Here is a 10,113-nt window from a genome sequence, read left to right as displayed (position 1 = left end):
ATCCAGAGTGCAAAGGAAATCACATTTTTAATATTATTCCTTTACTCAAACAGTTTTTCAGGTTTATCACATTTGGCCAGGGTTTGTAAATACAGAGGATGCTCATCACTTAGAAGTCACACTGAAAAGTAACCAATTTGGATGGTCACAGAGTATAGATTCTCAGGTTGTCAGCTAGCAGTGGAAACAACTCTGGTTCCCATCAGCTTTTCTGTGAGGAGGGCTTCTATAAAATATTCTATAAAATAGAAACTCTAATAATTTAGACTTTTACCTCTTTACCCAAGTTCTTCCTGGAAACATTCATGATCAGTGATTTTGAGTCTGAAAGCTGCCACAGTTTATTTATTTTTTAAAAATAACTTTTGATGGGGTTTGTGAATATCTTTAGGGATTTTTTTTTTTAAGTGTGAGATGAAGCAGGATTTGTGGTTTAAAGTAGTATCTTATTTGGGGCAGGATTTCAATTTTAGTTTTCCAGATTTTTCTTAAAAGTGAGTTTTTCTTTTTAAAAAGGGGCATCCTTGAACTCTCTTAAGTTCTATGCAGAAATTTTAAGTTTATGTGCATTTTTCTGGGGAGAAGGTTCAATTTCTTCAGGACCCATAGCAATTTAAAATATACTGCCTTAGACTACAGAGATTATAAATAAGAATCTATCGATTTACAGTTACAAAGAAGTTGAGGTCAATGTGGTACAGAACTTTCAAGACAAAAGAGAATAATCTGTTTTCATTTTTACATAATTGACACCATTTAATACCATAAGAAGAGCGGTCATATTAATCAGGGATAATAAAGCTGAAACTTTCAGGAAAACTGCTTCATAATGATAGAGAGTATCCAGTTATTTTAACTGGGATTCTTGGCTTTTATGTCAATAATTACGAGACTAAACTTTGAGCGGTTCTACCTTGATTGTTCCTAGAATTTATACACTGCCCAAATAGCAGGCTGTTTGTAAACCCCCCTTTTACTTTACACTTAACAGTTCTTTTCAACTCAGATTGTAAGGGATGGGAACTAAGTTTTAAAACCCACAAGTTTAGAACATTTTTTTTAATCCCCTGTGATGTGGGAACTTGAAAGCTTGGCTGTCTCTTTCCCTATGACTGACTGTTGTAGCCCACAGTGAGAAACTTCGGTACCATGCTTATTTTGACAAATGTGTTTGGTTTCTGTTTCCCACAAGTCACATCCTAATTCTATCTAGCACTCAGCAGTAATATTCTTTAAGGAAGAGTCTGTTTTTCTTTCCAAGGATGTGAGGCTCTTCATTTTATATTATGTAATCATGAAGAGGAGATTTAGAGTTACTTGTATGATTTTTTTTTTTAATCTGTCTATAACACGGGCTTTCTAAATTGGTAAATGATACCTTTTCAATAGGAAAATTCTGCCAAGAGTATAGCTGAACCCAGACATATCTGGAACTGTTGGCTTTCAAAACATAATTGGACATTAGAGGGAATTACTATACTGGATATATTGCCTCTCAGGAGTAATAATGATGAAACAATAGGGTTTATTAATAGGCTCATTTCAGATGCTCAGCTTTAAGCACAACAGATATTGAGTTTCATTCTATCTATTGAAAATACCCAAACAAGCGTTCCAGGTTGGCAACATTCATTCTGCAATTTAAATTCAGAAGGTCAGAATTTCAGCGTGTATTCAAATCAACTGCTGTTTCTACTTCTGCTGGACATTTTCGTTGGTTCAGCTTCTGATCTCCACTGCACGAAGACTCAGGGTCACAAAGGCACAGGCCAAAAACATCCTGTTAGGTCCAACTGCTCCAAAGGGTTGATGACATAGCAGCACACAAAAATAAAGAATAAGGAGACACTTCTGCAGCTTATAAGTTAATCACTATCCTTTATATTTTTGGTACATGAGGAAAGGTACAAACTTGATACCCACAATACTGTCTGCTTGTCATTTCTAGTCTGCAAGGTCAAATCTGGGTCAAACATCCACAGTCTGAAGCCACCTTCCTAATCAAAGCCATTCTCTCCAACGAGGGAAAATACTGGTCAGGCCTGATGTCGAGGAGTTCTGAGCCTGCAGAGATGAATCCAAGAGCCTTGCCTCTCTGGGCCACAACAGCAGCTCTTCTTAGTAAACGGTGCACCAATTGCTGCCATCACTGGGCATCAGCCCTCCAGTGATCAGCAAAATAAGGTCAACAAACCACCAAATCCCAAGTCCTCCAAGGGTCAAGAGCTTCCCCACTGCTGTGCCAGTGTGTCCCAGGCAGAAACGATCTACTCCAAAACATCCCAGGAAGAAAGAGTAGAGCAACGTGGTTATGAAGTAGTGTCCGGTATACCTAGACAGAGGGAATCAAGAGGAAGATGCTTACCACGTGAAAATGAAAACACTTAATGCTTTATTAGTGAATTTCACATAAGTGACAAGGTGGGAAGACAGTCCCTCTGTGACTTCTTACCAAGCCCTTCTCCCCCAAAGGAAGATCTCTAGTTTGTCTAGATTCTCCAAAAGGTAATTGTGAAAGTATGGAGGGGGCTTCCCAGGTGGCGCTAGTGGTGGTAAAGAACCTTCCTGCAATGTAGGAGACACAAGAGACGTGGGTTCAATCCCTGAGTTGGGAAGATCCCCTGGAGGAGGGCATGGCAACCCACTCCAGTATTCTTGCCTGGAGAATCCCATGGACAGAGAAGCCTGGCGGGCTACAGTCCATAGGGTCGCACAGAGTCCGACATGACTGAGTGACTCAGCACACACACACACAAGGTATAGAGGACCCAGAGGAACCAATACAGAGTTGGGCTGGATAAGAAACTATTAAGGACATTTACAGGACAGGTATCCTGGTTGGAGTGGTGTCTGGGCGCCCATCCCTTTCCTGTGTAGGCTCTTATCCTGAGGGAGGCTGCAGTTCGGAATGTAGTTCTCTCATGAGGTGTTATCTTCCCTTAAATGAACACTGATATCCACGCTGCTCTCCTGCTTTTTCATGGCACCCAAAAAATGGGACTTCTTGGAAGGACTTCTGTCTTACATACTGTGATGACATTCAATTGCAGATACTCTAATGGTATCACCTAACACAGTCACAAATCTCCATCAGCAAATGGTATACATAAGTTCTGTGCCTTCAAGTGGAGTTTACAGAAAGAACCCTAATTTGTTTTTTTAAAAGTTAATTAATTTTTGGCTGTGTCAAGTCTCAGTTGCGGCACTCGGGATCTTTGCTGTGGTGTGCAGGCTTCTCATTCTTAGCACGCGGGTTCAGTCGTTGTGGTGCGTGGGCTTAGCTGCTTCGCGGCAAGTAGGAGCTTAGTTGCTGGACTAGGGATTGAGTCCACAACCCCTGCATTGGAAGGTGGATTCTTAACCCCCAGACCACCAGATAAGTCTCAATAACCCTAATTCTTCAAGATAATACTGCTTTTCAGGGAGGAAGGCCTGCACTTTTCATAATAAAATCTTTCCTCCTGAAATTCTACGGCTGTTTTCAAAGGATGTATGCCTATTGTAGGAGTTCTGAAGTTGGATCATCTGTTCCACCTCCTTCATTTTGTGAAGGGGATAGAGACTCTGGGTGCCCAGAAGTCCTTTAGCTGGTTGGTGAAAGGGACATTTAGAATTCACAGCCTCTGGCCTCCTGTCCAGTGTCCCCTACCTTATTACCCCATTGCTTGTGTCTGTGGAGTATGCACGGCAGTAATCATGCTGCCCCTTTAACACTTAAGGTAAAAGAAAAAAGTCAACATCAAGAGAGGACAGAACAGCCCTACCTCCATCTAAGTACCAGCTACTCCATGCAGACAGCACTTACTTTATACAAGGTTTGTTCTCTCGGAGGAAGGTCCTCGGGCTGGCACACTCGATTCCATCCAGGGCCCGGCACTGCACGCGAGTGTGCTCCACATCTCTGTAGGCCTGACCCCCAAACTGTGGGGTAACAACCACAACAGAACAACCAAACTAGCCAGAGCGAGCAACACAAAACATCTCTTCATATGAACTAACAAAAGCTGGCCCAGGACAATAACTATTCTAACAAAGGTGGGGGTAAAGCTGAGCTGAAGAGCGAGGAGTTTAGTGACCATACTTCAAGAGATTTTCAATGAGTCGATCCTAAATGGACATGGTTTTAAATAAACTCCCTTTCATTTTCTTTCCTTGTGACTACCTTCTTTGATAGTATAGTACAGAAGTTTAAAATCAGTTTCATGAAATGCCATTTTGGATTAGCGGGACACAGTGCTTTAATTAATCCTATATTTACAGAAGAGAAGAGCACATGAGTGCATATTTGGGAATGGGTATTCAAAAAGTCAATGTGTAGAGACTATCATACAGAGTGAAGAAGAAAGAGAAAAATGTCGTGTATTAACGCATACATGTGCAGTCTAGAGATGTGGTACCAATGAACCTATCTGTAGGGCAGGAATAGAGACACAGATGCAGAGGATGGACTATGGATGTGGATGTGATGGTGGGGAGGGGAAAGGAGAGGGAAGAATGAACTGAGAGAGCAGAACTGACGCACATACGCTACCAAGTGTAAAACAGCTAGTGGGAAGCTGCCGAATGGCACAGGGAGCTCACCTTGATGCCCAGTGATGACCTGGGGGCAGGGGATGGGCGGTGGGTGGGAGGGAGGCTCGGGAGAGAAGGCATATACGCATACATACAGCTGACTCACGCTGTTGTACAGCAGAAATTAAAACAACACTGCACAGCAATTATACTCCAATTAAAAAGTCAATGTGTATTTGAAGTCTATTTTACGTATATTATAAATGAACATCGTTAGGAAAGAACTCAGCATGTCAACTGACTCAGTACTTTATGCAGGTCTCCAAACTGTGATTTTCAGCTCACATCCATAGTAATGTAATACATCTATATGTAAGTTTAAATTCCAGCAAAACATTTCAGAAGACCTCCGACCCTTTGTGTAACTGAATTCTAGCAGAGGAAGCACAGCTGGGCATTCTCCACATTGGCACCTTATTAAGTACTTCACTACTGTTCTTGCTGGAACATTCCTCAAAGGGAAGTGGGTGGAACGTGAGGATGTTTACTCTTTCCCCTCCCTTGGGATTTGGGGGCCCAAATGCTGACAGTCCCCCAGGACTTCTGGGAGAAGTGACAGTCTGAGCATCTTGACAGGATCAACCCAGTGTTTTAATGAAAATGGGCAAAAGTAAGTATTGTATAGAGATCACTTATTTTTGCCTATTTTCATTAAACACTGGGTTGATCCTGTCAAGGTGCTCAGACTGATCTCTATATGATACTCTGGGCTTCCCTGGTGACTCAGTGGTAAAGAACCTCTTTGCCAATGTGAAAGATGAGGGTTCAATCCCTGTGTCAGGAAGATCCCCTGAAGAAGGAAATGGCAACCCACTCCAGTACGCTTGCCTGGGAATTCCCATGGACAGAGGAGCCTGGTGGGCTAGTCAATGGGGTTGCAAAAGAGTTGGTCACGACTTAGTGACTGAACATGAGCATACAGTGCTCACTCAAACTTTTATCAATAATTACCCATAGAACAAAATCTCATTGTATTGAAAATATTTCTTTACTTGTGATTGCAGCAAGAGTTGCCTTTTTGGCCTTGTTACTTTCAGGTTTATTTCCCTGTGTCTGATTTAGTAACAAGGAATATTTTTCCATAATTCTCTTATAGCTGACAGTGTCTTGACTTGCATTATGCAGCATAATATAATGGTGAGTCAACAGAGGGGAGGAAGTATATGAACTTCGCTGGTTCTGGGGAGACTGACTAGGAAGCATGCGTCCAGCTTCAGGGATATTATTAATGGAACTGAAGGGCTTCTTTTCATTCTAAGAGGCCATTGTTATCCAAGGCTCCTTCTGAATGCTACAACCCCCTACAAAGACATATAATGATGAAAAGTGAAAGTGTTAGTCGCTCAGTGTGTCTCACTCTTTGTGACCCTGTGGGCTGTAGCCCACCGGGCTCCTCTGTCCATGGGGATCTCTAGGCAAGAATACTGGAGTGTGTTGCCGTTTCCTTCTCCAGGGGATCTTCCTAACCCAGGGATGGAACCTGGGTCTCCTGTGTTAGCAGGCGGAGTCTTTACCACCGAGCCACCAGGGAAGTATACTGATAGGCCTGATCTATTTCCTAAGGACGTGCTGGAAACTGCTTGCCTAGTGAAAAGAAAGGTCATTGGCAAGAGGAGCTTTGCCCCAAATGCATATGTAACAAAGATACTGCTGAATCCAGCATCAGTTTTAGAAATTGCATAAACCTTCCTTTTGCTCTTTCAGGAAAATACGTGCCTTGAAGGGTAGTCAGGGCTGATATCTGAGCTTCAAATCTGTCAATCACAATGGTCAAAGGAACTAAAGACAGATTGGTCTTTGCACCTGTGTAGTTTTGGCACAGAGCCTGCTTCTTTCTGAGAAGACTAAATGTCTTGTTCAACCACTGACCCTGATCACACTGGAAATTTTCAGTAACAGTCATTTCAATGAATTTTACAAAAATATAATTTCATACTCCTCATAGTTTTCTGTAATAGCATTTAGGCAATATTGTTTCTCTATGGAAGAGTTTGCTTATAAAACCAAACAAAAACCCACCTTGAGACAACCATAACCAAGTTCCTGGAATGCTGTTGTGTTTCCAACATGATCCACTGGGTCTTCACATTCTATAAATTCATCGGGTCTGTAAATCACCAGTAAGATCATCATTAAGGTCTTTCTAAATGGCTGTTTACAGATATATAGTCATAACAGGCAAGAGACATTTCTGCAAATTTTCTGGGGGTTAATGTCCCTCTGAGTCTTTCCCAAGACAAGAGATTCTGTCAATTAGGCTGAAGGACAGCAGGTCAAACAGCCATCCAATGACCCTTTGGTTAAGGCGGGGTGGGGATGGGATGAGGGGTGTTTCTGGTCCTTTTTCTACACCGATTCTACCTCTGCCAAGGCTTCATCTCTTCCTTAGGCAAACAGCCACAAGGCTATGGGGGCAAAATCCAGGCCAAAGGATTCCCAGCTCTCTTGCATTTTTCAAAAGCCTTTTCTTATTTGATTTAAAAAAGACATTAAAAGTTTTGACTTGGTTCTGCAACGCTAAGGTTACTGCTTTTATTTTTTTAAGGAGGTGCCACGTAGAGGAGAGTGATTTACTCCACTTGTGCACCACTCAGTACCAGCACGAACGAGGGTGTCTCCTTCGGTTAAAGGGAGCAGGTACAACCTCTTACCCTTCTTCCTCAGGCTATATAATGTCACTGTTTCCTAGTTCTCCTCTTTGGGGAGCCCAAAGGATCAGCCACCGACACAGAGGGGTTTTCCCCTGCAGGAGTGCGTTGAGTGAGAAACCTGTCATGGTTATTTTTCTCTCGTGTGTCGACGATCAGGTAGATCCTCCAGGTGGAGAGGGACTGGGGGGCGGAGGGAAAGCAGCCTACCTCCCCCCGTCCACCCGCACAACCCCAGTGTATCCCAGGGACCCCATCTCCATCTCCACCCGCCTCGACGACAGGGTAGCTTACAGGTAAGAGCAAAGGATGACTGGAGAGTGGGGGTCGCCATACTCCCAGCTCGCAGCGCCGGGGGAGCCCTCCGGGTGGGTGGCGCCAGCGGATGTGAGCTCGGGCTCGGCGGTGGCGTTGTGCGAGTGGCTCCGAGACACACAATGCAGCAGCAGTAGATTTCCCAGCAGCAGAGCCGCCTGGCCGCACAGAAGTAAGTAACTCACCGGGTAACCCCCCAGCACCATCTTCCCGGGCCCAGAGGCGGAGATCCGGCCTCAGACCCCCGGCCCCAAGCCGGCAACCGCGGACCCAAGCCCTGCCTGGTCAAGGCCTCTCCGCGGAGCCCCACGCCTCGATGCCAAACAGCCAATGGGAGCTCAGATTTTTACGTCCCGCCCAACTCAGACAGCCAATAAGGAAAGGCTGCGCAGGAGGCGGGCCTGCGTTTCGTTTCTGCTGGTCAATTCCGCTTCTGGGGCTCACGCTCCGCCTTCTTTTCCGTGACGAGTGCTTCTTCCAATAGGCTCCCTCGACCCGCCCAGGAGTAGGCGGGCCTTGAAGCAGGAGGGCGGGGCGAATGATGATGGGCGGGGTCGGCTCCCGAGAGGGTCTGAGGGGACCGGAGAGAAAGCCCGTTCTCACTCGCCCGGGACGGAGCGCTCCGTACGTCAGTCAGGCGAGCGGGCGCCGCGTCGGAAGCGAGCTCGGACCGGAGCCGAGTTGCGTCAGTGCCGAGCGCGCGCGCATCGCTGCCAGCCCTGGGGCCCTGGCGGGGCTGGGGAATCGTGGAGCGGGCGGAGGCAGGGGCGACCTAGTGCTGAAGAGAACCTGCGGGCTCGGGCTGAGATGGGGTCGGGCGTGGGCTCGCCCTCTGAGACTCTCCGCGTCCGGTGGCTTCTGTTGGTGGGCTTGCTGAGCCCAGCCCTCGGCGGAGCTCGGTCAGGTGGGTGTCCACCCCCAGGGACCTTTCGGGATTCCAGTTTCCTAGGGCCGGGATGCTCGGAATTTTTACCCCGCGGTGCATGAGAGTGGCGGGGCCTGGCCTGGGCACTGGAACCCGACCCGAGTCGGGAGGCGGAGCCGCTGGGCTGCCTGTGGACCAGGGCTCGGACCCGAGGCTCCGGGTCTGGGCGCCCCCAGTTCTCCTGGGCACTGTACTCGGGTCTGGTTCCCAGTCCTCGGTCTCTTGCCGAGCAGAGCCTTTTGGGGGTGAGCCCGACCCCCAGTCTCGCGCCAAGCTGGGTGCCCCCTCGTAAGACCCTCCTGGGGTGACTCTCGGTCCGACCCCGAACCTCAGGGACTCGGCTGAGAGCCTGGGAAGCTGGCTGAATGCGCGCGGAGGGTTTGAGAAGTGCTTTTGAGAAATGGAGCTGGGGTTTGCTTGAAGGGTAAATGTCACTGGGAAAGAGACCGGGAGATGGAACTTTTTGCTCCAGGTTTTCATGATTTGAAATTTTGACCATCATTTTATTAGCGGAGTCACCAGTAGGTACCACAGGGCTGAATTTAGCGATGAAATAAGAGGAGGGGGGAATTGCTTATTTTTGGGGCCATTTTGTTGTTTTAGTAAGAATACTTCTTCTTTTTTTTTTTTTTTTTTTTTGGAAACGAAGTGCTACATTTTTATAGCCAGTCTTTTATCTCCGTTTTTGCTGGGTTGGTAATGTCTCAAATCCAGGCAAGTCACAGGCTTACGGTAAGAATTGAATCATTTACGTGAAATAGCTTTTGACTTGTGAAGCTCCCCTTAAATACATAAGGTATTTGTATTGGAGATGCTCAGACATAGTGGAAACATTTAAATTGCCAACACTAGCTTCTTTCTGAAAACACTCTTTTGTTTTGGCTCGTGTTAAATTATTGTTTGCATGGCTGTGTTTTCTTTATCAGCCATACAGTATGATGGAGAATGGGGTTTCTACTAAATCGTTATCTTGAGAGTTTTTCAAAGGTGAGGATTTCAGTGCAGGACTAAATTTAGATTTTTTTTTCTCCTTATTTTATTATTTTTAAATTAAGAAAATGTGCACCATTGCAGGAATTTTAAAGCTCTCAGTACTGAAACTTTCTTGACTGGGAAGGTACCAAATCTTTTCTGTTTGAAACTGTTTTTGCTATGGTGTTCTATTAATACATGGTTAACATTTACCAGCGTTTAAGGGGCAGTAGGTTAAACATCTGGAGTTTTAGTAATCCATGATTCTGTTTGGAATACTTTAAATAAGACTGATTTTTAAAGTTTATGTATTGATTTTTACATTGCTGCATATAGATGGATGGAATATCCTTATGTTTTTTAACAACAGCTTTAACAGTTTATAGTGTAATAGTCCCTCACTTAAACACGTATATGCTTTCAAAATTTAATCAGCCTTCATTGAACACCTATGAACACCGAGCTCAGTGCTTGTGGAGGGGCACAGAGTGACCAAATGTGCTGAGTTTATCTGAAGGATGTAGGGGAAGGTTTTATTGAGAAAGTGATATTTGAACTGATCTGTATGGGTGAATATTCAAGGACAGGAATTCAAAGCAGAACGGTTTTTGCAAGAGTCTAGAGAGATAAGAACAGGACTAGTTAAGGAATGGTGAGAAATCACCAGGGGTCCACCTGAAA

At 45.1% G+C, this 10,113-nt stretch overlaps 2 protein-coding genes across 2 annotated transcripts in view; one reads left to right on the top strand and one right to left on the bottom strand.

Moving 5' to 3' along the window:
- Positions 1-19: 19 nt before the first annotated feature.
- TM2D2 (TM2 domain containing 2) lies at positions 20-7,868 on the bottom strand. Its single transcript, XM_055567034.1, has 4 exons — positions 7,515-7,868; positions 6,592-6,679; positions 3,806-3,921; positions 20-2,332 (listed from the first exon to the last, which is right to left on the bottom strand). The coding sequence occupies exons 1-4, from the start codon at positions 7,739-7,741 to the stop codon at positions 2,119-2,121; spliced, it is 645 nt and encodes a 214-aa protein (XP_055423009.1). The 5' UTR covers positions 7,742-7,868; the 3' UTR covers positions 20-2,118.
- A 242-nt stretch (positions 7,869-8,110) lies between these two features.
- The window catches only part of ADAM9 (ADAM metallopeptidase domain 9), a 92,773-nt gene continuing 90,770 nt past the window's right edge, over positions 8,111-10,113 (top strand). Inside the window, exon 1 of the mRNA XM_055567024.1 lies at positions 8,111-8,439. Coding sequence (XP_055422999.1) covers positions 8,343-8,439 — 97 coding nt within the window. The 5' untranslated portion in view covers positions 8,111-8,342. The remainder of the gene's footprint in view (positions 8,440-10,113) is intronic.

This window comes from Bubalus kerabau, chromosome 2, assembly GCF_029407905.1.
Source record: "Bubalus kerabau isolate K-KA32 ecotype Philippines breed swamp buffalo chromosome 2, PCC_UOA_SB_1v2, whole genome shotgun sequence".
In the NCBI taxonomy this organism is placed as follows: Eukaryota; Metazoa; Chordata; class Mammalia; order Artiodactyla; family Bovidae; genus Bubalus; species Bubalus kerabau.
Note: the sequence above shows the minus strand (reverse complement) of the source record. Positions and strands in the feature narration are given on the sequence as shown.

Bases quoted from the DNA above. Each gene is read 5' to 3' on its own strand.
- TM2D2 (XM_055567034.1), bottom strand. From the start codon at position 7,741: ATGGTGCTGGGGGGTTACCCGGTGAGTTACTTACTTCTGTGCGGCCAG. The intron at 6,680-7,514 runs GTAAGCTACCCT...GGTGATTTACAG, and splicing joins GTCATCCTTTGCTCTTACCT to ACCCGATGAATTTATAGAAT. The intron at 3,922-6,591 runs GTGGGTTTTTGT...GTTACCCCACAG, and splicing joins TTGGTTATGGTTGTCTCAAG to TTTGGGGGTCAGGCCTACAG.